General features: G+C 40.3%; 2 protein-coding genes across 3 annotated transcripts in view; both read right to left on the bottom strand.

Moving 5' to 3' along the window:
• Positions 1 to 2,134: 2,134 nt before the first annotated feature.
• Positions 2,135 to 26,490, bottom strand: part of LOC131306492 (abscisic stress-ripening protein 2-like) — a 36,927-nt gene continuing 12,571 nt past the window's right edge. The window contains exons 2-3 of one of the 2 annotated variants that reach the window (XM_058332762.1): positions 2,963 to 3,109; positions 2,135 to 2,536 (exon numbers count right to left, since the gene is read on the bottom strand). In XM_058332762.1, coding sequence (XP_058188745.1) covers positions 2,363 to 2,536; positions 2,963 to 3,103 — 315 coding nt within the window. In that variant the 5' untranslated portion in view covers positions 3,104 to 3,109 and the 3' untranslated portion in view covers positions 2,135 to 2,362. Of the gene's footprint in view, positions 2,537 to 2,962; positions 3,248 to 26,490 lie in introns of those variants that run through there. The other variant, XM_058332761.1, reaches the window with a different exon arrangement.
• On the bottom strand, positions 11,075 to 25,402 carry LOC131307046 (uncharacterized). Its single transcript, XM_058333464.1, has 12 exons — positions 25,330 to 25,402; positions 24,298 to 24,369; positions 18,861 to 20,799; positions 17,939 to 17,981; positions 17,327 to 17,482; positions 16,507 to 16,576; positions 14,907 to 14,970; positions 13,232 to 13,501; positions 12,989 to 13,109; positions 12,817 to 12,884; positions 12,391 to 12,449; positions 11,075 to 11,307 (listed from the first exon to the last, which is right to left on the bottom strand). The coding sequence occupies exons 1-12, from the start codon at positions 25,400 to 25,402 to the stop codon at positions 11,075 to 11,077; spliced, it is 3,168 nt and encodes a 1,055-aa protein (XP_058189447.1).

The following is a 26,490-nucleotide window of genomic DNA, read 5'->3' as shown; positions in this document are numbered from 1 at the left end:
ACCCGGATAATTTAAAATAGCACCGGGATGGATCCACCGTGAGATTAGAGTGGTACTGGTACAGATTTTAAATCTGTACCAGCGAGTACAAATGGCTTTTTGGATCTTTTTTGGGTCTCAAAAAAATGATCGGAATTGCTCATTTTGTTTAGAATACTTTGTTTATAATCCTTGCAAAAAATAAACTCAATCCGGTACCGGTAAGGATATTTACAAAACATCCAACTTTGCTTTAGAATTTACGCATGAATTCTGTAACAAAGTTAAATGTTTTGTAAATGCCCTTACCGGTATCGGATTGAGTTTATTTTTTACAAGGACCATAAACAAAGTATTTTAAACAAAATGAGCGGCTCCGATCATTTTTTTGTGACCTAAAACATGTCCAAAAAGGCATTTGTACGCACTGGTACAGACATAAATCTGTACCAGTATCATTTCTGGTGAGATTATATGCGCGGTGCATTTGGAAAACCAAGTGCAGATGGGTCCACCGTGAGATCATGTGCATATCGATTTAAGTTGTGATAGGACGGAGCTTCTCCTCATTTTCCCAAAGTGTAAACAGAGCTTCTCCATTTGTTTGGACGTAAAAAATATTTTACATAGTTTCCAGTGTTTGGTTGTTGAAATTGCTGAAAAATAATTTTTTGGGGAAAATCTTTTACCCCTTAAGCCGGTAAAATGATTCACCGGAGAAAACTCGGTAAGTTATTTTATGATTTTTAGGATAAAATAATCAGAAAAATAAAATCTTCGTACCGATTCAAACGGATAGTAGGTTGGGTTGGGTTGGGCTGAATGGAAGGATGATGGGTTGGGCTAAATTAATCAAGACTGAAAATTTACATATAATTATTATTTTAGTTTGTTGGAACTACACATGCGCTACAGCCCAACCTAGCCTTGTGCTAGTTCCGCCCTTGATGAAACTGGAATCATTTTTGTGGGACCAATTACATTTTCCATAAATCTTTTTAATTTTTTGAACAGTGAAGAAGAAATTTATTAATAGAGAAGGATGGATACATTGAGAATCAGAGGAAAGTGAGCATACATGGGCATCACTATATATGCAAAGTATGCACCCTAACGAGATTGACACCCAAATCCTGCGACACTGATATGCCGGAGTTTTCAAAATCTGATACCAATAAAGGAGCAAATTCTTAAACTCCAAAATTTAAGGGAGACTTAAAGATTCATCCTCAAACCTTAAAGATGGAGGGGTTTCGTCTCCGCTTTGAAACAGAAGCTTTGAAACGGTGATGAAGGAAGGCGATTTCGGGATGGGCGGAGAAACCCCATTTGTATTGTCGAGGAAGAGGGCGCCAATTTTCTTCATGCAACAATGGAAAAACTAGTGTTTGTTTATCCATTTAGGATTTTATCCAAACGGGGAGGGGGTTAAAATTCAAATGGGGGGGTTTCATTTGAGGGGAACAGAGCAACATTTGCGGGATTGTGCGGCGAAATCTACAGGGACCGAATGCCTAATTAAACGGTGGGATTTGAAGTCTTAAAATTTCATCCCAAAAATCAATGCTATATATATATATATATATATGAAAACATAACTGTTCAAAATGACGAAGATGAATACTTACATGGGATAAAGTCTGAGGATGAATATTTAAAAACTCCAAGATTTAATCACTAGACCAAAACCTTTGTGTTTAATTTTCTTTTATTTTCAAAAAAGATAGTCTTTTTTTTTTTTTTTTTAATCTCTGTAAAAAAATGAACAAGATAGTCTTATTCGTTACCTTTTCTTATAAGTACGAAAGGTGTTCATCTTGTTCCTTTTATCATCATCAGTGGGCAAGGAATGCTTGGTCCCCATAATAGAAGCTTGTTCTATGTCTAATACATGGGTGATTATCTAGTGCTCTTGGAGCATCATCACCTGGCGATCCACAGCTCTTTTTCATCATTGTGGGAGTTGTATATGCACTTGGCGAGAAAATCTGATCGCACGAATGTGTAGCTGAGAAGCTGTGCTCCAGAAGCAATAAGTAGCTTCCCATAATACATTTCATAAAGTGCGGAGTTGCTTGATATTTGTATAATTATCTTTAACGAGAAAGTATTTCAACGAGGCAGTCCAAAATTAGTTGAAGTCTAAGTTCTGAAAAATGCTGGTAACAGAGAAATATTGCAAAAGAACCAATAATATACTCTTACATGAAAACAAGAACTAGATTAACATCACTGTTACTAGATCAATGTCACTAAAACCTAGAGACCTAGTAATCGAGCATAAACAACGCAGACGTTTATTTATTTAGAGCAGTTGCTAATCACTGCTACCCAATTTTACGTAGATAATACATAATATCCTTTCAAAAAAAGTAATTAAGTATTAAAAGAAGTGGTGGCCGTGGTGATGCTTCATTTGTTTCTTTGCTTCTTTCTTCTCATGGTGCTCATGCAATGCGTACCCACCGGCTGCAACTGCAACTGTAGTTGCGATTTTCTGCTCTATCTTATGCATGTGAGCATGTGCTGGGTCTTTTTTTATCATATGCTTTTCATGCTGCAATTTACATTAGAAGAAAAATCTCGAATATGAGACATGGCTATAAAAAGTGAGCACTTTTTGTACAGTTGAACAAAACTGATGATCATTAAGTGAAAGAAAGTACAAAGTTGAGGGGAGAAGAATTACGATTTTGTGTTCTAGAGAATAATTTCATTAGGAATGTGAATCTGCACTCATGATTTAAGAGATACGACTTGGGAATAAAATTGGAAACATGAACGCACAAGAAAATCGTTGTTTAGCAAAATGTGGGGCTCTGCAATATTTGTAATTTTTTCTCTATATATATGATGCACAAAAATGGTGGCAAAAGTTTAGACAAGTATATATTTGCCCACAAAGTAACTTTTGTATAATAACCAGTATGCGATCGACAAGTAATCCGATAAGTAAGCGTTAGTGTCAGAGAGACACGCATACCTTGGCAAAAGCGCCAGCAGCAACGGCACCGAGCTCGGCGAGGTGCTCGTTATGCTTGTGGTGTTTAAACTCTCGCGCATAATCAATTGGCTTGTTCTCTTCCTGAACGTGGCCGTGGTGGTGGTGCTTCCCTCCGGTCATTGTGGTACACTGGTGCTTACAAAGAAAGAACTCTACAATCACAACAAAGGATCTAAACAACGATGGATGTAGATGGAAGTATTTTTGATTGATGATGATATGGAGAGACAAAACTAATTATATGTGTTGCTATTTATAATACTAAAGTGGTTACGCGGATCCGTGTTGATATGTCAAATAGGATGTATTGCCATATGGATATTTCAGTTTGATCTAGAAGTTATTTCTTAATTTATTTGAGAGAGATTACACAATAGTTTTCAGTTGAAGAAGGTAATTGATATTTTGGTTCTCGAAAATGCCCTTTTCGTATGGATTAAGTTTAACTCCAAACCGTGTATTCAAATCAAAATGGGTTCTTCATCCCTTACATCATTACGCCGAGTTTTAATATGGAGTATGAACGGACGATGAAATCGGTGGCCATCGGACAAGTACAGTTGCACACATCTTATCTTATGGTTTTCACTTTTCGGATAAAAAAAAATGTTTTTTTTTTCTCGGCAAACGAAGATTTTATTAACTCGAAAGGGGTACATTGAGAGGAAAACTCGCTAAGCACAAACGCTTATGAGCGGAAGAGAGTAAAGAACCCAAAGCATGATACGAGAGCTGATGATCGTCCAACAGAAAGTTGGACTGCACCAATCCTCAGACACAATCATTATACTTTGACCTTCCTCACGCCATCAAAATATCCCTTAAAGTCTTCCACCGAGTACACCTTTATATCGAACTTCACTTTAACCCACATTGCTACCTTGGTTTTAATTAGCTCTCCAAGATCCTTCACACTCCATGAAATATTGTTAAACACTAGATCGTTCCTTGCCAACCATAGAGACCAAGTTGTGGCATGGAAAGTTGTTTCTCATAGATATTTCTCCAGATTTTGGAATCCCATACCTAGCCACCAATAAAACAAATCTAAAAGGGAGGCAGGACATACCCAATAGACGTGCCACCAGTCCAACATCAAAGACCAAACTTCCCACGAAAAATGGCACAGTAGGAATAGGTGCTCAGGTGATTCAAGGTGTAGTGAGCAACGAGAGCACAACTCCGACTGGCCTTCGGGAAGCAATAGTCTATGGGAAAGTACCGTTCTCGATGCTATTCTCTCTTGAAGAGCCAGCCACAAAAAGATTTCCACCTTCGGGGGCTAATGTTCTTCCAAATCGATCCCAGCGCCCAATTGTTTGGGAATCCCGATTGCTCCCATTTGTTATAGACTGATTTAACAGAAAAACAATTGTCTGAAGCCCATCTCCACCTTAACTCATCCCGTTTGGATTGGTCTAACACTACTGACTGTAATCTCTGAAGCAATTCTTCATATTGTTGTTCTTCCCACACCAAAAGCCTTCTCCGAAAAAGTATGTTCCATCTACCTTCCCCATTTGCACCTTTAACGTCACTAATCACCATTTCTTTTTGAGTAGATATTAGGTAGAGGCGAGGAAACTCCTGTTTAAGAGTTGTGTCCCCTAGCCAAACCTGATTCCAAAAGGAAATCTCCCGACCCGATTGAACCGCAAGCCTAAAACCCTCCTGGATAATGGATCCAATAGTAGAGGATGTATCTCCGATCGAGCAGATATCTCTCCGCAGAGCAGAAACCTTACCAGAAGATGGCATGCAAGGTACCCACGAACCTTGTTCCAAACTGTACTTGTTTTTGATTACCTTAACCCATAAAGAGTCACGGTCTTTATAGAATCTTCACCACCATTTTGCCAAAAGAGCAAGGTTTTGGATCGCCAAGTTTTTAACCCCTAGCCCTTCATATTCCTTCTTTTTTGTGATTACTTCCCATTTAACCAAGCGAAGCCTTTTCTTGTCCACCGAGTCACCCCAGAAAAATTGTCTCTGAATCTTGGCTATCTTTTTTGCAACTGACACCGGCATTTTAAATAAAGTCAAGAAGTAAATAGGCAAACTAGTAAGAGAAGAGTTCATTAGGGTAAGTCTACCCCCGTAGTGTTGAATCTCCTACGCCATACACTAAGCCTTTTCTCCATCCTTTCAATCACTGGATCCCATGTTTTGACTCTCTTCGGATTTGCTCCCAGCGTTAATCCCAAGTACTTGATTGGTGTTAGGAACACAACTATCCGAACACAATATCAACCACAATATTCTGACATAAATGTGGGGCCCACACACACTAGTATGTGTGGACTCCACATATATGTGATAGATTGTGCTTGGTGTTGTGTATATATGTAGTACTTTTGTTTCGGATAATTGTGTTTCAACCGCAGAGATGTACGTTAATGCTTAACTTCTCTAACTTGTTTACCAAAAAAAAAAAAACTTATCTGACTAGAGCCTGGGTACACGTACGTTTTAACAAAATTTGATCAAACAAATAATAAGTGGGATTGGACAAATTTTGCCAAAATTCGACATACACACGCATCTCAATCGTGTGCCCGCCTTTAGTGTCCAATATATCCCACACTTTGTATATATAGTGTGTTTTTTTAATTTTGAGATAAAAAATGATATAGTATTATCTGTATCGTGCTCTGACTTATCTCTTAATGACAATGAACTCTATTTGTCCAAAAAGATCCATACCAACCTTTTCGTCACAATTTCCCCTAAAAGAATAATTGTGAATTTTAATCTTGCTTAGCTCAAAATATAAAATTCGTAAAAAACAATGTTAAAATCATATGTATTTTTTTATATCTTTTGATTGGACTATGCACACTAATACATAAAAATTTGTGTATGAATTACTGGTTAATAGATCTAGTACAGTTAAGGTAATTTTTGAACACCAAAATTAAAATTTCTGGAGCCAACATTAATTTTTTTCGACTAATACTTAGTATTTTGGTTGAATAAGTATTTTCTTTATTTTTCCAATTTTTTCTCCAATTGAAGAAAGTTGATATTTTTAGTCTAAAAAATGACTTTTATACCATAGATTTAAGTTCTAAAAGGACTTCTCCGCACGAATGTAATCATTCATTTCTCTTGGGACACATGAAGTTATGCCTGAACTTCTTTGCATTCACACACTGATAATGATATGAAACTCATATACTTATTCACTAAGATGACATAATATGTTGAATTATTTTTCTTTTATTATTATTATTAATTTTTTTTCCCTAATTTCACCAAGATGGGGTACATCCCCATCACGTTGATCTGACTCATTCTCTAGCAGGGTTTGCCGAGTTGACTATTACTCCGTATGATAGATGTACAAAAAAATAACATCGGTCGGATCTAGACAACTATACATCTCTTTGTCTAACACAAAAACTTCTTTATAGAGCTTTCCGTAAAAAAAGCGTTATGGAACCCAATCGCGCGGGTCTAAAGTGTCTTTGGACGGTCTAGATCGAAAATCAATTGTGACCGGTAAAAATTACTAATTATGACCAGTTAAAATTAAAATTGAATCTCAACCATTGATTGCGTGAATAGACGGATGTGATTGCGTTGCTTAGTGAACAACCTGCTCATGGAACCTCAGGGAATAAGTTTCTCTCTTTGTCTGATTACTTACTAAGTATATTGAACTGTGCCCGTACCTCTGTGTCGATGGATTTTTCGGAAGTAAGATTTGAAACATAAAAAAAAACCACTCACACAATCCAATGACTGAAAAACCCTTAGCACAGAGATTTTCGGGATAGTGAAGATTGGACTCCCCCAAAACCAGGCAGATAATAAGACTAATTTGAAGATTTGGATTTTGTGGCGAAACCCATATAATGCTTGTTTTAGACAGAGATTCAAGTTGGAGAGACGTCTTTTAAGAATGCTTTCTTAGCCGCGTTTGGTTGCCATGTATGCATTGCCAATTCAACTAGGTAGTGCTTTTTACTTACCGCATAAGACTGGGTTATAGAAGAGCCAAATTTATTCGATGGTCTTGGAATAATATGTCATGTGGGGGTTCTACTTACCGTATAACAATCATACAATGTTATGGATCTTACATGGCGGGCGGGCGTTCTAAGATTTTCGTTCCATCTGCGGTGATGTAGAGAAATCCAAAAACAGGCGGATTAGCATTGGTAATAATAATGATTTAATTTAAAGATTTGGATTTTGTGGCGAAACCCACACAATGCTTGTTTCTAGGAGTCAAGTTGGAGAGATGTCGATTCCTCCTGGAAACAAACCATGATTTAAGTGGGGAGGTCATGGCGGTGGGTTGCTGTGCTAGTTTCCCCTGAGGTTTGAATTGCGTAGTCGGTAGGCCTGTCAATGGGCCGGATCTATCGGATCCGGATCCGGATCCGAATCCGATAAGACCCAATCCGATCCGGATCCGATAAGACTAAAATCCGATAGTGGTAATCAAGATCCGAATCCGAAAAATCCGGATTCGATCCGAAAATCCGAATCCGATTCGGAAACTTTTTTTACTTCAAAAATTTTAGCAAAAAAAAAAAAAATATATTTTTCAAAAAAATACAATTTTTTTTTCAAAAAAAATATTTTCCGAAAAAAATTTAAAAAATTAAATTAAAAATAAAATACAACTTCTGAAAACATTTTTTTTTTCAAAAAAAAAAATTACTATTTTTTAAAAAAAATTTACTATTTTTTTTAAAAAATTTAAAAAATAAAGTTCGGATTCGGATTGATAACGGATTTAATCCGATCCGATCCGGATCCGTATTGAATTACCGGATTCGGATTATCGGATCGACGTTATCGGATCCGGATCAGATTTTTCGGATCGGATCCGGTCCATTGACAGGCCTAGCAGTCGGGTCCAATAATAGCTCATCTACAAGGTTGTTCCTCGATTACCAAAAAAAAAAAAAAAAAGGTTGGAGAGATGTATTGCTTGTAATTTGCTGTATTTTACGCATATATATGCTTTCTTAGCCGCGTTGGTTTGTCATTGCCAATTCAACTAGCTAGTAGGAGTACTTTTTACTTACCGCGAAATTTATTGGTTGGTCTTGGTATATATTTATATTGTCATGTGATGCTGCCGCGGCCCCCACAACTACACATGCAATCACGGATTTAACGTAATGGAGAAATATTAAGGACACATCAATGTGTCATACCTCAACTATACTTCTCTTATATGCATGTGTGAGAATTTTACAATAAATGTTAAGGATCCACATGTATGTGAGAGGGGTGTGGTTGTGGTGTGACAAATTAATGTGCCCCTAGCATCTCCTTTGTGTAGAACATCAGTTTGATTTGTTTTTGAAAAAGATTGGACAGAAGTACACCCAATAAATAACGGGGTCGGATCCTATCTAGTTTCAATGACTGGTTCTGTCCAGTTTGGTCCAGTTTTTTTATCCGAGCAGTCCAAAAGTCACTTTTTGACGGCTCAAATTTGTCCAGGAGTGTTTTGAATATTTGTAATAAAAATGTAACCAAACAAATCTGGCTATCCAAAAAACTTTTGAGCGGTTCAAATGTAAAAACTGGACCAAACTGGTCTCAAAAGATTGGACGGGATCCTCCCCATAAATAACTGACGGAAAACATTAGCGGAAAAGCTGGTTAAATGGAGACACCAACCATAACCTTTTACGTACCCTGCCTCAAATAATTGGATGATGGATAATCTTTTTCTTCGTGCTAAAAGGTTAACCTCACAACGGATATGCCGCAATGGATATTCCATCCATTTTTTTTTGGGGGGGAAATTTATATAAATATTTCTCATAGTTTCACCTGAGTCTCGTTTTTATCCTCCAAGTATTAATTGCAACTATTTTAACCTTCAAGTTTGATATTTGTACGAAATTGGTCCAATTGATAACTTTTGTCAGCCAAGCTGGACGAAAAAAGTCAGATTGATGTTAGTTTGGACGTTGTAGTTCGTACCAAGTTGGTCCAATTAATGACGTTTGCCATCAATTTGATTTTTTCCGTCCAGTTTGGCTAACAGACGTTATCAATTGAACCAACTTGGTACGAAAACCAAATTTAAAAGAGTTGCAATTGATACTTAGAGGACGAAAATAAGACTCGGCACTAACTTTCCGGAAAAGGCCCAATTCATGAAAATGAAATGAAGATTTTAAATAATTCAGTATTTTGTCAGCTTACACGGACCTTAACTAATACCTAATGTCTTCAAATGAACACCTCGACAAATTTTAAGCGGACTCACCAATATTTTTCTTATTAGTGATGAAAATAAGCCTTAAAAATGTACTAGGGATTTCTGGGAAACTGAAAGCTGATACTACTTCCATGAGTTCCATCTCAAAAAAATTCTCAAGTCCACAAAATGAGAACTTAAAATTAATGCATTTTCGTCAATAAAATTTTAATTTTTTAGTCTAAAAAATGACATTTTGTCCCATAGAAATTTAGGGAAAGTCTTCAATACACACCCCTTCAAGGTGTGTACCATATGCACCTATTGTGTGGTTCATATTGTGCCACCTCATAAAAAATTACTTGTAGGACCGGTCATTCATAACATTTTATTTCGTATCGTAACTTTTATACTAAAAATTCGTAACTTTTCGACAATATGATTCGTAACTTTTTAACAATAGATTCGTAATATTTTGGGATTCATAACATTTTGGTGTATTTTAATGAGGGTGCATATGATACACACCCAAATAAGGGATGTGTATTGTAGCACTTCCCTAGATTTATGTTCCAAAGGACACAATTTTCCGCACGAATGTAATTATTCAATTCTCCCGGGACATCGTCACATGATGCCGGAACTTTTTCAATTTATCAATTCTCCTGAAACATCGTCCCATAATGCCTAAACCTCTTCGTAATCACACTATGACAATAATATGAAACTCATATACTTAGTTGTTAATCTCGCATAATGTGGTGTTGTGAGAGAATTGGAATGGCAGTGCCCTTAAGCACCCAACAATTTTTCCTTGCTTTATTTTTTCCCCTAATTTTACCGTGTATTTTGCGTTCATCCCCATCACGTTGATCTGTCTCGTCGCCAAAAATTACTATAGGTGACAAAACATAATTTTCGTCACCAGGTGACTTTCTGAGACAACCTATAGGTGACAAAAAAAATTTCGTCTCTAAACTTTTGGCGACAAAAAAAGTGCATTTTGTGACGATTTAATTCGTCTCCAAACACAAAATTTATTGTATTGATTTTGGCTTCCGCAAACGAAGTGAGTCTTAGAGTAGGTTCATCCGTGGAAATAAAAGTGCCCCACAATTCTCTGATTGCTTTAAATGAACTATTGCTCCGACCATTTAGTGGTACACTATAACAACACAGCCATACGAATCTTTCAATACATGCAGCCTGACCTTTCCAGGGCTTAACCTCAGAGAACCATCTTTGCAAACAGTCTAGATTGATTACTTCCTCCCTCTCCTCTTTGTTAATTATTACACGTGAAGATAGTAGATCTTCCTCCCATTGCTCTAATCATAATACTGACAATACCCATTTTCGCCATTTGAGACTATAACTCGTTGATTGAAATTAATTTATGAAGTTTTGCTACCACACTGCGGAATAACCAGCCATTGCCTTTTGGTTTTATAAGGAAACTTGATAAGGGCACATCAAGTGGCCAAGTGGGGGAAATGGGAGGGGATCAAACCAAAGGTTGGAAAATGGGCAAAAGTCCAAACACTTAAGGGCAAAGCCCATAAACACCCTATGGGCCTCACAATGCCCAGATTGATACAATATAGGGAAAATGACAGCCAATGACGTGTTTTGATAATTAATACCTGCCAAGGACATGCTAAGAATATTTGTTAATACTGAAAATGTCCTTAGCGGATATTAATTATTAAAACGCGTCATTGGCCGTCATTTTCCCTACAATATAAGGCTCAAACAACCTGAAAGGCCTATAGTGCCCAAATAAGAAAATCAGCCCAACTGGAATTATTTTTGTGGGACCAACGTGCAATTATTTAGTGTCCTTACGGTATCGTCACACGATGTCTGAACTTGTTCAGAATCACAAAATCATGTGGAACTTAATCGTGGATTTCGCATTACACGCGGCGCCCAATAATTTTCCTTGCTTTGGTTATCTCTAATTTCACCGTGTAGTCCAGGTGGGGGATCATCTCTAGATCAACGTGATAATCAGACTCGACATTTGCCGTGTTGACTATTAGATGTAGAACGAATAAAATCGATAGGACAACTATAGTTTCCCAATCGAAATTAATTTTTTCAAGAGACAAACGTGTCTCGACCGTAGAGATGTTAATGTCCAATTGACCTGGTTAGTTAGCATACACAATCTTCTCAGCGTTCAATATTTCTTTAAAACTAATAATGTCGTCGACTGCACGGATGCGTTTTGATAAAAAACAGGCACGGATAAGCTAAGTTCAATGTCAAATAATTGGAATAATAAAAAACAAGAGGTTCTTACTGGCCGGTCCTATTTTGTCACATCCTACCCGTCCAAGTCCATCGCGCGTCAAGCCCATTCCGCATAAGTCTCGTTTTAAGTAAACTACCAAAAATACCCTCATATATAGAGTTTAGAGTCTCTTTAGACTGAAATGGTTCAGTTTACTACAACAAACACCGCTCATCAAAAAAGAAAAAGAAAAAAAAAGCATGCTGCATCTCATCTTTTCTTCTCACAACCCCACCTCCACCTTCGATCACCCCCGCAGCCCCACCTCCACCACATCGTCTCCTCCACTCCGTCGTGTCTCATCCTCCGCTCCGTCGAGGCGTCGATCTACATATTCTGATCTTCTAAATTTCACTGCTGCTTGCGACCATAATGTACGTTATAATAAGAATACCCCAAGCGTAAGGTTAGGTCGGTTGAAAGCATAATGCCCAGAAGTCCGGGGTCGAATCCACAGGGAGCGTATCCATAACTTAGTTCAGAGATTAGCTTGTGTAGAGGTTTTGGCGTTAGGACTGCCAACCAACTTTGGCATTGAGATGGCCAACTGGATGATTTGGTTAACTGGCTACTTAACCTAACTACGGCTTTTTAATTGGAGATTAAACTAAAGATTAGGTTTAGGAATAAGTAACACCCATAACTCAAAGATAGACTTGTTCCTCTCTTTTGACTAGAATGATAAACATGGTTAAGGCTTAAAGACATTTTGACAAACACTTAGAAGGACATAGCTCTAAGCATTATATGTGGCAAAGAATCAAAACCGTTACCTACATATGATGAAAGAGGCTAACACTTCCAAGCTTTGGTACATAAAATTACCCTAACCACATGTTTACCCTTAGAAAATGAAGATTAATAGGAGAAGAACAAGAAATACCCTTGGTTACGGATGCTATTCATCCCATAACCTAACCTTACTACACTACTCACCCATAATGAAAGGATATACGAAATAAGCTAGGGTAGGAGAGGTGAGATACGATATCATACTGAAAATAGAAATGACTGCTAGATTAATAAAGATCTCAAAGGTACTTACAACATTAATGAAGACCAAAACACCCCAACTCCACCAATCAATGCTCCATTAATGAGAGAATGAGAGTTGGAGAGGAGAGGGAGGTAGAAAGAGAAAGAGCTGGGTCAAAATGATACAACATAACCCTAAAAAACGTGAAGGGGGATATTTATACTACCCCTTTTTAGCTACAAAAGAAAAAGGAAAAAGAAAATAAAATCTGCAAAAACTGGGAAACTTCTACCGATAGGAATTGATCCCCTACCGGTAGAACGTCTTTGTTGCCAAAAGAGAGTTGCCAGAAATTGGGATCCTATTGGTAGGAATTGATCCCCTACCGGTAGGTTTTGATCGATGCAGGCTTGTGAACTTTCTGGACAGCAATTGAACCGGTAGGCAAAATTCTCTACCAATAGGAATGGGTTTGTACTGGTAGGCACTGATCTCCTACCGGTAGGTCTGCTAGGTTGGCAGCCTCTCACAGCAACTTCATTCTGGACCAATTCAAACCCTCCGAGGCTTCGACAAAACTTCCCCTGATTCAGTCATTGCTCCATTTGGACCCCTCAGATCCCTGATCAGCAATGGAGTAAGCTCATGGTGTAAAATCTGCCTTATTAGCGAAGAAAACCTGAAAACACCAAGAATGCACCTTTCGCGCAATATCATTAAAAAACATAGAGTTATGCGCGCGAGTGTGGCAAAAATGAGTGAGATAAGCCCGATTATTTACACTATTGTGGGCTCATCAACTGCCCGCCTCTGGCCCCACTGCCCCAGCCGAACGAACCACCGCCGTCGTAGAAATAGAATTTGCCGCCGCCTTCTGCGTCAGCGGAACCTCTGCTGCTTAGAGACTGCCGCCTCGTAAGCCTCTTTCTGCGAGGTAGGGTTTTCAAGTTCGATTTTAGATTTGGATATTCCAGCGCCTCCGGCTCCGAGGTGCTAAAGTTTGTGCCACGGAAGGTGAAGAGGAGAGGTATGACGTGTTTCATGTCAAGGTCGAGTGAAAGAGTGGTGAATCTGGTGATGATGTAGGAAAGAGTTAGAACAGTGTATTGGTTTAATTTTTGTCTTTATGTTTTTAAGAGAATTATGAATTAACTTTTGAGTTGTGTTTATATGTGAAAATTGCTTGATCGATTTCCTAGTCCTAAATTAATGGGTTGCCCCAAGCGTAGGGCGGAGATCGACGCAGCATAATATCCGGTAAGTCCGGAGTCGAATCCACAGAGACGGTGATGTGTGCTGACTAAAAATTCGAGTTGTAGAATTAAAATTAGCTCTTAGGTAGCTACCCCTTGTTGTTTTGTTTGAGATTAACTAAAACTTAAGAAAAATAACTTTTCTTTTCAAATAATTAAAAAGAGGTACAGTCGTAGGGTTCATAGCACTCGTAACCAGTCCAGATCAACCTGCTCAATTTGGTATTCTTAAAAATGTTCAATTTTGGATTGAAAAGATACCCCGCAAGATGCGAAACCTTAGGGTCGCCGTATACCCATGCGCAGCGGAGAATGGGTTTTGGACCCCCATTCCCCCGTTCACAAGGGCTCCGACAATGCCCAGATTCGTCCGCGGGAAGTATTTTTCCAATCTTAAATCATTTTTACATTGTTTGATAAAAAGAGCAGTACCCGAACTGATCACGGCGTGCTAATCACCCCGCGACCCTACCTATATCACTACTCACTAATCATTATGTGATAAACAAAAGAAACCCTAAATTGAAACATGATTCTATTACGCAAGATGAAAAATAAACAAAAAAAATAACAACTAATTAAATACCAATGAATAACTTTAATAAAGAACAGAAATCAATACGAGTTACCGGTGTGCGGAGATCTGAACAAAACTTAAAAGAGAAAAACAAAGCTTCGAAGAAATCAATACTGTAAAATAAAGGTTGGAGTGTGTACTGAAAATACAGTGGGAGAAATTGCAGCCCTGTTCTTTCTTTAACCCTCGATCGCTGCTTGTGTTTTTCTCTGACAACCCTCCGTTCTTTTCTTCTCGCAGCTCTCTGTCCTCCCTTTTATATTTTTTTCCGCTGACAGCCGCCCTTTTTTTTCAAAAGCTGCTGCTGCCGATTTTTTCCAAAAGCTAAAGCTGCTGCCGAAATAAAATCCTAACCAAAGAAAATGGCACTCGGCAGTCCCTTTCTTCATTCTTTTCCGCCGCCTTGTTCTTTGATTTCGGCAGCCCCCAAATCTTCTCCTTTCATATGTGGGCATGTGTGTATATATATATATATTAAGCCAACAACCCTTCTCTCCTTTTTTAATTCTAATTCCAAGTCGGGGCCACACTTCACTGACCGACCTAATTCCCAATTGATCCAAAAGCCATTATTATCCTATGTAGTCATGCCCGTGGACTACTTAAGTTCATAGCAAAATTCTTGACTCTGTATTGACCTTCAAACGGACCACCTTCAATCACCATATAATATTTTAATTTCGCACTTCTTGCACTAAATCCTCCAAATACTGAAAATACACAAATTAAGCATTAAACTCTAATTAATAACATAAATGAGACGTAACAAAGATAAATTAGGAGGCGCTAATGTGAACATTTACGCGCCTATCACACCCCCCAACTTACACTTTGCTAGCCTCGAGCAAAGAAAATAATAAAAAAAATTTATAAAACAACTGATTAAGAGATAGATCTTTTAAACCCCCGGGTGGCCCCGGTAGGACGAGTGAAGTCTCGTGAGGATTTTCAGCAGTGATCATCCACAAAACACCGCGGATCCCTTTACTTGTAACTCAAAAACCTGCAATGCGACTCATTGATATGCCAATGCCAAGAATATAGCACATGCAAAACTAGTTCTGAAGGCTATCAAAACATAGAAATAAATCATGGCATCCAAACTTAGCGTGTGTGAGTAAGGACCTTAACCACAAGTGAATCACAACTAAGTACTCTCTCCGGACCGAGTCTCGACTTCAATTCTCACCGTGTTATGCACTCAACAAAAGAAAACGCTCGAAACATGGTGCATTTAATGAAACTTTCAATGTGTGCGGGCAGAAGTTATGCAATATGAAACCAAAATACCCCGCACACTTAGACACGAAAAGAAAGCTTTTTAAGGTAGACACATGATCTCATGAAAGGAATGTCAAGCATTAAAGACTATCTATCCATCGATCCACAACACATTACCCCTAAGATCAAATAGGACTTTTTCGGTTATATCGTTGGGTAAGGACAAGTGCTTCAAAGGTTAGGATAAATCATAAGCAAGTGTCCGAGAATAGGTTAAAATAACATAGGGCAAGTGTACCAATATGCACCCTCTTATCATTCTTTCAACTCCACCATATCTCTCAAATTTTTTACCATTCACACAATTCCCCAATGAAACAACTTGTATCTTCCTTGCAACAAGTATATTGGTGTCTTCCCTTATCTTTTTTTTCTTTTTTTCTTTTTTTTTTGCATGGGGAAGAATATCGCAACTCGAGTACAACATTTTTGAAACACTTATCATATTCTCTTCAAAAATTAACTTTCACATGATTAGCTTGCCATTCTCAAGACACAATTTGGTTGGTGAAGGTTAACAAGAAAAAGGCTCATGCAAAAGGCACAATGTGGCTTGCAATGGATAAAGTGTTTAAGAAAAGAAACGAACCGGCTCAAAGCACAAAAATGGCCTACTATCATCTCCTAGGGGCAATACAACCATATAACTGTCCATTCCCAAAAGAAGACATAATAGGCATGCATTAAGTCCCAATACTTGACGACAAAGATAATGAGATCGACAACGATTAAGCTTCTTTCTCTTTCTTTATTTTTTATGACAAACGAAGAGTTTATGTGACATCGCTCCAAAAAAAAAAAAAGGCACTAAAGCTCACATGGGCATAAGTCTCCACTAATCTAGCCATTGAAAGCACTCAAGTCACAACTCACAAACAATCAAGGTCCAAGAAATGTGCAGTGTAAAGATGCTAAGAATGTATGCCAGAATAAATTTCTATCGCCAAGTTAGCAAAAAAAACTACCATGCAATTTCATATTCAAGTACTGCCCAACAATTCTCAACACTAGCAACCAACAAGTAGATATCGCAATCTCCAAGATTCAAGCAAACAGGATCCAACAAAATTTTTTTTTTTTTTTTTTTTTTTTACAAAATAAAGAACAAAATGATTCCTCCCCCCAACCTGAACTATTCAATGTCCGCATTGAAGGTATGAAAAATAACGATAGGACAGAAACGTAAAAGAGAGGAGAGATATCACCTCGAAAAGGAGAGGCTAAGCAGAGAAAATTATAGAGAAAGGGAGACCCCCCAACTTGGATCGAACAACCTGCAAAAAGTTAGCCTCCAAAACAGCAAGAAAAATAACTAAAAGAAATAAACAAGGCAAGAAATAAAATGAAAGACAAAAAAAATTAAACCATGTGGCATCTGGGGCTGCCACATTCCTTACCCACCACTCCGTTGGTGAAGCAATCTCCACAGAGTTTGGACATTAAAGTCAGATGGTTTGGACAGAATTCTCGCTGCTAACTACGCGTCTGCCGTCAGACCCAACCTCCTAAGTACTACATACATAGCTTCGACCAGGTGGCTATACCAGACCATTATTCTAATTTTTTCCCCTTTTCCAATTTCTACTTTTTTTTTTTTTTTAACAAGAAATAAAAGAACGAGTGTACAAAGCTTATTCCCAAAACCCAAGTCAATGATGGGTACCACTATTGCTAGGGGCCGGGTCCACTTCTTAGTGAAGACAGTGGTACGCGAAAGCTACCCGTCGGAACGTAGCCCAACGGCTACACAACAGGGTCATCCGAATAAACAGGATCGACCAAAACCTCATCAGGTTCACATATTTCCACATATTCCAAAAATGATTTTAGACGTTGCCCGTTAACCTTGGAAATATTATCATTCTTAGGGTCACAAACATCTACCGACCCATTCGGATAAACCTTATGCACAACGTAGGGACCGTCCCACCGGGACCTCAACTTACCAGGAAATAAATGAAGGCGAGAGTTATACAGTAACACTTTCTGACCAACACTAAAGGTTTTGCGCTGAATATTTCTATCATGATACGCCTTAACCTTAGCCTTATAAATACTCGCACTCTCATACGCATCATTCCTAATTTCCTCAAGCTCACACAACTGGAGCTTCCTATGGGCACCCGCCTCAGGTAAACGCGCGTTTAGCGTCTTAATGGCCCAATAGGCCTTATGCTCCATCTCAACGGGCAAGTGGCAGGCCTTACTATAAACAAGCCGGTAGGGTGAAGCACCTAACACGGTCTTGTAAGCAGTGCGGTAGGCCCACAAGGCATCAGTCAACCGAAGTGACCAATCCTTCCTATTCGGGTTCACGGTCTTCTCTAGAATCCCCTTAATCTCGCGATTTGCTAGCTCAGCCTGACCGTTGGTTTGAGGGTGATAGGCAGTAGACACCTTGTGAGAGATGCCATACTTGTTCATTAACGCCTCAAAAGACCTATTGCAAAAGTGCGTACCCTGATCAGAGATAATGGCACGTGGCATGCCAAACCTTGACAAAATGTTAGTTCGCAAGAACTCTAGCACGACCTTAGAATCGCTGGTCTTAGTGGGAATTGCCTCAACCCACTTGGAAACATAATCCACCGCCAAGAGGATGTACTCATAACCGTATGACACCGGAAATGGGCCCATGAAATCAATACCCCAACAATCGAAGACCTCTATCACAAAAATGTTTTGTAGGGGCATCATATTCCGCGGGCCAACCTTGCCTAATTTCTGACACCGGTCACACGACTTACAAAAGACGTACGCATCCTTAAAAAGACTTGGCCAAAAGAAACCACACTCACTGACCTTGGCGGCGGTCTTCTTTGCGGAGAAATGACCTCCGCACGCCTCGATGTGACAAAACTCTAAAATTCCCCTTTGATCAGTTTCGGGGACACACCGGCGCACTATCTGGTCCGCGCAATACTTGAACACATATGGATCATCATAAATATATTGTCGGACCTCTCTCAAAAATCGCTGCTTCTCAGCTGTGGACCAATGGGGTGGAATTTGCCCAGTCACCAAATAATTGGCGATATCTGCAAACCATGGGCACACATTAGCAGCGAACAACTGCTCGTCAGGGAAAGAATCCACAATGGGGAGATGAGAGGTGGGGTCCTCAAACTCCAGACGAGACAGGTGGTCGGCTACTACATTCTCAACCCCTTTCTTATCCTTAATCACAAGGTGAAATTCTTGCAGCAAAAGAATCCACCGGATAAGGCGAGCCTTCGCATCCTGCTTGGTCATCAGATACTTCAAGGCCGCATGATCGGTATACACCACAATTTGCGAACCCACCAAGTAGGACCGAAACTTGTCTAAGGCAAACACCACCGCGAGCAATTCCTTCTCGGTAGTGGTGTAGTTCATCTGTGCCTCATTCAACGTCTTGCTTGCATAATAAACGACGCAGGGATCTTTCCCTCGCCTCTGCCCTAAAACCGCTCCGACTGCATAGTCGGAGGCGTCACACATCAACTCAAATGGCAAACTCCAATCTGGAGGCTGAACAATCGGCGGAGTAGTGAGACTCCGCTTCAATGTCTGAAAAGCCTCCTTACACGCCTCGGACCATACAAAGGGCGTGTCTTTTGACAGTAAATGGCACAACGGCCAGGAGATAGCACTGAATCCCTTAATGAAACGCCTATAGAAACCGGCGTGACCGAGGAAAGACCGAATGTCTTTTACAGACTTTGGAGTGGGAAGATTTGCAATCAAATCAATCTTCGCCTTATCCACCTCAATACCCTTGGATGAAACAATGTGTCCCAACACAATCCCTTGGGTCACCATGAAGTGGCACTTCTCCCAATTAAGCACAAGTTGCTTTTCCTCGCACCGTTGCAAGACCTTTCCTAAGTTCTCGAGGCATTCGTCAAACGAATCCCCGAAAACTGAAAAGTCATCCATAAACACCTCCACGATCTTCTCTACCATGTCGCTAAAAATTCCCATCATGCACCTTGAAAAGGTTCCGGGAGCATTGCACAAGCCAAAGGGCATGCGACGGTAGGCAAACGTGCCATAAGGACACGTGAAAGTGGTCTTCTCCTGATCCTCCATGGCTACCTCAATTTGATTGTAGCCAGAGTACCCATCCAGGAAGCAATAGAATGCCCGGCCAGCCACCCTTTCCAAAATTTGATCAATGAATGGGAGAGGGAAATGGTCTTTCCGGGTGCTCGCATTGAGCTTCCGGTAATCGATACAAACTCGCCACCCGGTTTGAACACGGGTCGGCACTAGTTCGCCCTCGCCGTTTCTCACGACGGTCACTCCTGCTTTCTTAGGCACCACCTGCACTGGGCTCACCCACTCACTATGGGCTATCGGGTAAATAATACCCGCATCTAAAAGCTTCAGCACCTCAGCCCGAACCACCTCCTTCATATTGGGGTTCAGACGACGCTGAGGTTGTCTAGTAGGCTTCACATCCTCATCTAGAAAAATGCGGTGTGTACACACCGTTGGACTAATACCCTGCAAATCTGCTATTGTCCAGCCTATCGCACCCACGTGCTTTCTCAACATGGTAAGCAACTTAGCCTCTTGATCTACCTCAAGGGATGAAGAGATCACAACCGGAAAAGTATCATCGCCTTTAAGGAAGGCATACTTAAGTGTGTCCGGCAGAGGCTTTAGCTCTGGTTTAGGTGGCTGGACAGACGATGGGAAAGCTGTAGGAAGTGGGGCGCCCAGTGGCTCAAGAACTGGGTTCCAAGCGGCGCCACACACATCCTCCACTGCAAGCATCTCCATTAAACTTCCTACCTCTGGAGAATCTAAAAATGACGCCTCCTCGGCGGTTAAGGTTATCTCCAGAGGATCCTTGTATAACACACTATCGACATGCTCTTGTACCAGCGTGTCGATCAAACTCACCTCATATATCTCCTCATCATCCTCAACCCGGCTATCCACGTTGAAAACATTTACCTCCATTTTCAAGTCCCCAAACGACAATTGGACTTGTCCAGTTTTGCAATTCATGACAGCACTGGAGGTGGCTAAAAATGGACGGCCTAGGATGATAGGAGTCTTTTCAAAGACCTCTGGTATTGGGCATGTATCCAGGACAATGAAGTCGACTGGAAAAAGAAACTCGCCCACTTGAATTAGAACATCCTCCACCACCCCCTTTGGAATTCTCACACTCCGGTCAGCCAACTGCAGCGTGACCGGTGTGGCTTTCAAATCGCTTAAACCAAGTTTCAAGTATACTGAATAGGGGAGCAGGTTGACACTCGCTCCTAAATCCAGCAAAGCCTTATCAAACTTTTGGCCTACGATCGCTATAGGGATGGTGGGACAACCAGGGTCTTTACACTTGGTGGGGATCTCAGTTTGGAGAATGGAGCTCACTTGCTCCGTCAGAAGCACTTTGTCCTGACCCTTAGTTCTCCGCTTTGACGTGCATAGATCCTTCAAAACCTTAGCAAACTGAGGAATTGCGTCAATGGCTTCCATCAAAGAGATTGGAAACTGAACTTTCTTGAATAATTCAAGCATTTGAAAGTTCACATTGACCTTAGGTTTCGCCACCAAGCGATTTGGATATGGAGCAACGGGTGGCATTGGAGTCGTGGGGGCTGCATGAGCAGGCACCACCACTTTAGGAGACTCCGCCTCTTTTTCTACCTCAGGAACACTTCCCAAATCTGGAATGATTGCTGGAATAGCTACCGGCACCGGAGGTGGCACCGATTTCTGGTTTAGGGGCAAATCTTTGTCAATCACCTTCCCACTTCTGAGAGTGGTGATCGCCTTAGCATCTTCCAGACTGAGATTAGGATTACTTGGGCCAGAAGAATCGCCCACATAATGGGTACCAGCGACATTGACTAAAGGTTGAGAAGGAAACTTTCCCTTCTCCTGTTGGACTTGTCCAACTGCCGCCGTCAACTGGGTCAATTGGGTCCTAATGTCACCAATTGCCTGTTTGGTTTGTTCAGTGAAGCTTAACTGAGACTGCATGAGAGCCTTCATCATCTCATCAGTCTGCTTATCCCGCGGGGGATGGTTTATGCCAGGGGGTGGTCCAAAAGATGAAGGGCCGAACCCCTGCTGCTGCTGAGGTGGGTAACGAAATTGGGTCATTTGGCCTTGAGGAGGCCGGAATTGCTGAACTTGTGGCTGAGGTGGTGCTTGGGGTTGCACCGGGGTTTTTTGATCCCTCCAACTCAAAAGTGGGTTTTGGGCCCACCCTGGATTGTAGGTATTTGAATAAGGATCCCAACGCTGGTTAAGCACGTTCACCTCAGCCTGATTACTATGGTATGCATCTTTGACAATGGGAAATGCGGGGCAAGCAGTGACAAGATGCCCCGGACACTCACATAACGCACACACTTCTTCGACTCTCACCTCATTCGCCTGATGGACTTGCTTAAGCTTCAAGTCCTCTAATTGTTTAGCCATCTTGTCCAGCTGAGACTGGACATTGTGCTCTCGCACACTAGAAGGAAAAATGCCAGACCCACTGGGTCCCTGTGCAGCCATGGCCCTATCACCGAGGTCGGAAGGTTCCCAACTTCGGTGCTTCTCGGCCAACTCTTCGAGAAAATCCCACGCATCGTCCGGGGACTTATCTAAAAAATCCTCCTCTTTACAGAGGTACTCCATTTGTTGGACCGTAGCAACATTCAAGCCCAAATAGAAAAATGACACCAACTGGTGTTTCATGAAACCATGATGTGGTAAGGACAACAACAAGTCCTTGAACCGCTCCCAGCACCTTAAAAACGACTCGCCCTCTTTCTGCTTATACGATTGGACTTGGCGAGTCAGGTACTTCGATTTACTTTCCGAGAAATATTTCTTGTAGAATAAATCTCGGACAGCAGCCCACGTCGTGAGAGATTGTGGCTTCTGCATCCGCAACCACTTATCTGCATTGTCCCTGAGCGAGGCTGGGAAAAGCTTAAGGCAAGCATTCTCCCATTGAGTAGTGGTGGCCAGGGTGCGCACCAAGCCCTCGAAATGACGGACGTGCTCATACGGATCCTCATTCTCCTTCCCATGAAACAAGGGAAGGGCATTATGCGTACCAGGTTTAATGGTGAAAGCATTACGTGCTTCCACCGTCTCGGTTGGTAAAACTATTGGACTGAGAGGAGTGGTCCTCTCAGGATGCATGTGTGCACGCATCGACATCGGTGGCTCTGCTATTGGTGGCTCAATTATTAAATCAACAAAAAGAGCACCGATATCAAAAGAATCACCACTAAAAGACTCTCCCTCCACGATTACTTTCGGCTCTCTCTCAATGGCTACGAGACGCCTGGTATTGTCTCGGTAGTACTTAGGCTTTAGTGGTGATTGCTTTCCTACAATGGAGGATTGCGCACCTCTACCTATGATGGCTCAAACAAAATTAAAAAGAAAAAATAAAAATAAAAAATAAAACTAACTACCCGAATTCTTTAACACACGTTACCGTCCCCGGCAACGGCGCCAAAACTGCTTGATCGATTTCCTAGTCCTAAATTAATGGGTTGCCCCAAGCGTAGGGCGGAGATCGACGCAGCATAATATCCGGTAAGTCCGGAGTCGAATCCACAGAGACGGTGATGTGTGCTGACTAAAAATTCGAGTTGTAGAATTAAAATTAGCTCTTAGGTAGCTACCCCTTGTTGTTTTGTTTGAGATTAACTAAAACTTAAGAAAAATAACTTTTCTTTTCAAATAATTAAAAAGAGGTACAGTCGTAGGGTTCATAGCACTCGTAACCAGTCCAGATCAACCTGCTCAATTTGGTATTCTTAAAAATGTTCAATTTTGGATTGAAAAGATACCCCGCAAGATGCGAAACCTTAGGGTCGCCGTATACCCATGCGCAGCGGAGAATGGGTTTTGGACCCCCATTCCCCCGTTCACAAGGGCTCCGACAATGCCCAGATTCGTCCGCGGGAAGTATTTTTCCAATCTTAAATCATTTTTACATTGTTTGATAAAAAGAGCAGTACCCGAACTGATCACGGCGTGCTAATCACCCCGCGACCCTACCTATATCACTACTCACTAATCATTATGTGATAAACAAAAGAAACCCTAAATTGAAACATGATTCTATTACGCAAGATGAAAAATAAACAAAAAAAATAACAACTAATTAAATACCAATGAATAACTTTAATAAAGAACAGAAATCAATACGAGTTACCGGTGTGCGGAGATCTGAACAAAACTTAAAAGAGAAAAACAAAGCTTCGAAGAAATCAATACTGTAAAATAAAGGTTGGAGTGTGTACTGAAAATACAGTGGGAGAAATTGCAGCCCTGTTCTTTCTTTAACCCTCGATCGCTGCTTGTGTTTTTCTCTGACAACCCTCCGTTCTTTTCTTCTCGCAGCTCTCTGTCCTCCCTTTTATATTTTTTTCCGCTGACAGCCGCCCTTTTTTTTCAAAAGCTGCTGCTGCCGATTTTTTCCAAAAGCTAAAGCTGCTGCCGAAATAAAATCCTAACCAAAGAAAATGGCACTCGGCAGTCCCTTTCTTCATTCTTTTCCGCCGCCTTGTTCTTTGATTTCGGCAGCCCCCAAATCTTCTCCTTTCATATGTGGGCATGTGTGTGTATATATATATATTAAGCCAACAACCCTTCTCTCCTTTTTTAATTCTAATTCCAAGTCGGGGCCACACTTCACTGACCGACCTAATTCCCAATTGATCCAAAAGCCATTATTATCCTATGTAGTCATGCCCGTGGACTACTTAAGTTCATAGCAAAATTCTTGACTCTGTATTGACCTTCAAACGGACCACCTTCAATCACCATATAATATTTTAATTTCGCACTTCTTGCACTAAATCCTCCAAATACTGAAAATACACAAATTAAGCATTAAACTCTAATTAATAACATAAATGAGACGTAACAAAGATAAATTAGGAGGCGCTAATGTGAACATTTACGCGCCTATCAAAAATTGATATGGATTTGAAGGTCGGGTGTTTAGTTGAAAATTGATGTGGATTTGAAGTTTTTGGGTGTTTAATTGGACTCCTGAGGTCTTTGCATTCAATTTTTACCATGAAATTAGGAAAGAAGTACACAGGTGGAAAGAAACACTGGTCGGCTGTATGAATTCACACCAAGAATTCTGAGGTGTATGAATTAAGTGGTGTGAATTCTGCTAAAAAATAAGTGAGAATTTTGCAAATAAGCGTGAATTCTTTGAGTGTGAATAATGTAGTTGTGGTGTGAATTCTGTAAACAGATGTGAATAGTGCAGACTATAGGCATGGTGTGAATTCTATGGGAGTGAACTCTGCGTACAAAGGGGTGTAAATTCACATCTCCAAAGAATTCACACCCCAACCTTTAAGAATTCACACCCCCAAAATTTTTGCAAAAGAGCAAAATAAAAATTCTGCAAAATGACAAAATAATAAAAACATCTTTAAAAAGAGGCTTGATGGAATAGCTCTAAAAAAAGGATTTGCATGGAAGTTCAAGTAAAAAAATGGGACACGCTAGGAATTTCCTGTAAAAACAAGCCATAAAAATGACTTCGTAGTACGAGTGACATATATAGATACAAACTAATTAAAACTATGGGTCCTGATAATGCCACGACTATATTTTATACAGCCACGACAATTTATGTTGGTTGACTACTATACCCTCAAGATCTTCTTGACTCTTCGATTACCATTGTTTCACTGAATCACTACAGACCCATTTTGCCGTTTCACTCTCCTCTCTCTCTCCACTGCCATTGAGGAGGTGGCAAATCCAAGGTTAGGTCACCAATCTTACTCTTGTTTTGCAAATCTCACCCAATACGGACTGAACCTCTTCTTCCCGCACAAGACCGACCAGGTTGTTCACGTCTTGCCTCCATGCACCCATCACATCGACAGAGTAAACTTTGACCGAATCGAGCGAAACCTCCGTATCATTTTCTCAATTTTTATCTTTGTCTGAATGTGTGGGGAGAGAAAAATAAAAATTGCAGATTTTCTACCTCTTCTTCATCTTATGGTCTTTATTAGGAGTGAAGAAATATGTTTTTTGGGTGACTAAATTCATTAACAAACGCAATTACTGTTTGCAGTCTGGTCCATCTGGATTTGTTAAAAAAAATTGCGGATTAGGAATTATCATCTAGATGGGTTACGACGGAGGGATGGAAAACAAGAGTGGCAAAGGCTGATTTGTAGTGAGAGAGAATAACAAAGAGGAGTGAGAGGAGTGGGTCTTAGTTGCAACAAAGGGAGGAGGAAAGAACTCATAAAGTAACAGAGAGGAGTGGTGTGCTGTTGTGTGATGCTGATGAGTAGTAAAGCCAAGGAAATGGGCCAACGGAGAGGTGGACCAATGTAGAGGTTGCTCTGTTCATGAACAAGAGAGAGACGAAGAGAAAGAGAACATTGAATTGATTGGCAGAGACGTTGACTAACGAGGGCTGAATAGTCAATTACACAAAAGCTGTCGTGGCCCTAACAAAATGTGTCGTGGCATTAGGGCCACCCTTAAAGTATTGTAGTAAAATATATAATTAGGTTGTTTTCTGATCTGATCCAATATTTTGGACAGCTTAATTAGAGGCTAGCTAGAGCGTCCAATTAACAAGCCCCAACACATGCATGCAACTTTTCATTACTTCATTCACAAGAAAAATGGTCAAGATTAAGATTATACTCCTGATTGGTGTGACCGATCCATCCAGATGAATGCTGGCTGGTTAATAGGTTCCCGCATAAGCCAATGGTTCGTTCTTTCTATATATCAATATTTTCTTTTTATAATAACTCACAGTGTTCTAATCTGCTTATACGAAACTGGAATCTTTTTTTGGGACCAATTACATTTTCCATAAGAGTTGACACCGTCAAAGGCCAGGGTTTCAAATCTTTTCAATTTTTTGAACACCGAAGAACAAATTTATTAATAGATAAGGATGGATACATTTTTTCTTCTCACCAAATGCGAAATTT

The sequence above is a fragment of the Rhododendron vialii genome, chromosome 11a (genome assembly GCF_030253575.1).
Source record: "Rhododendron vialii isolate Sample 1 chromosome 11a, ASM3025357v1".
In the NCBI taxonomy this organism is placed as follows: domain Eukaryota; kingdom Viridiplantae; phylum Streptophyta; class Magnoliopsida; order Ericales; family Ericaceae; genus Rhododendron; species Rhododendron vialii.
Note: the sequence above shows the minus strand (reverse complement) of the source record. Positions and strands in the feature narration are given on the sequence as shown.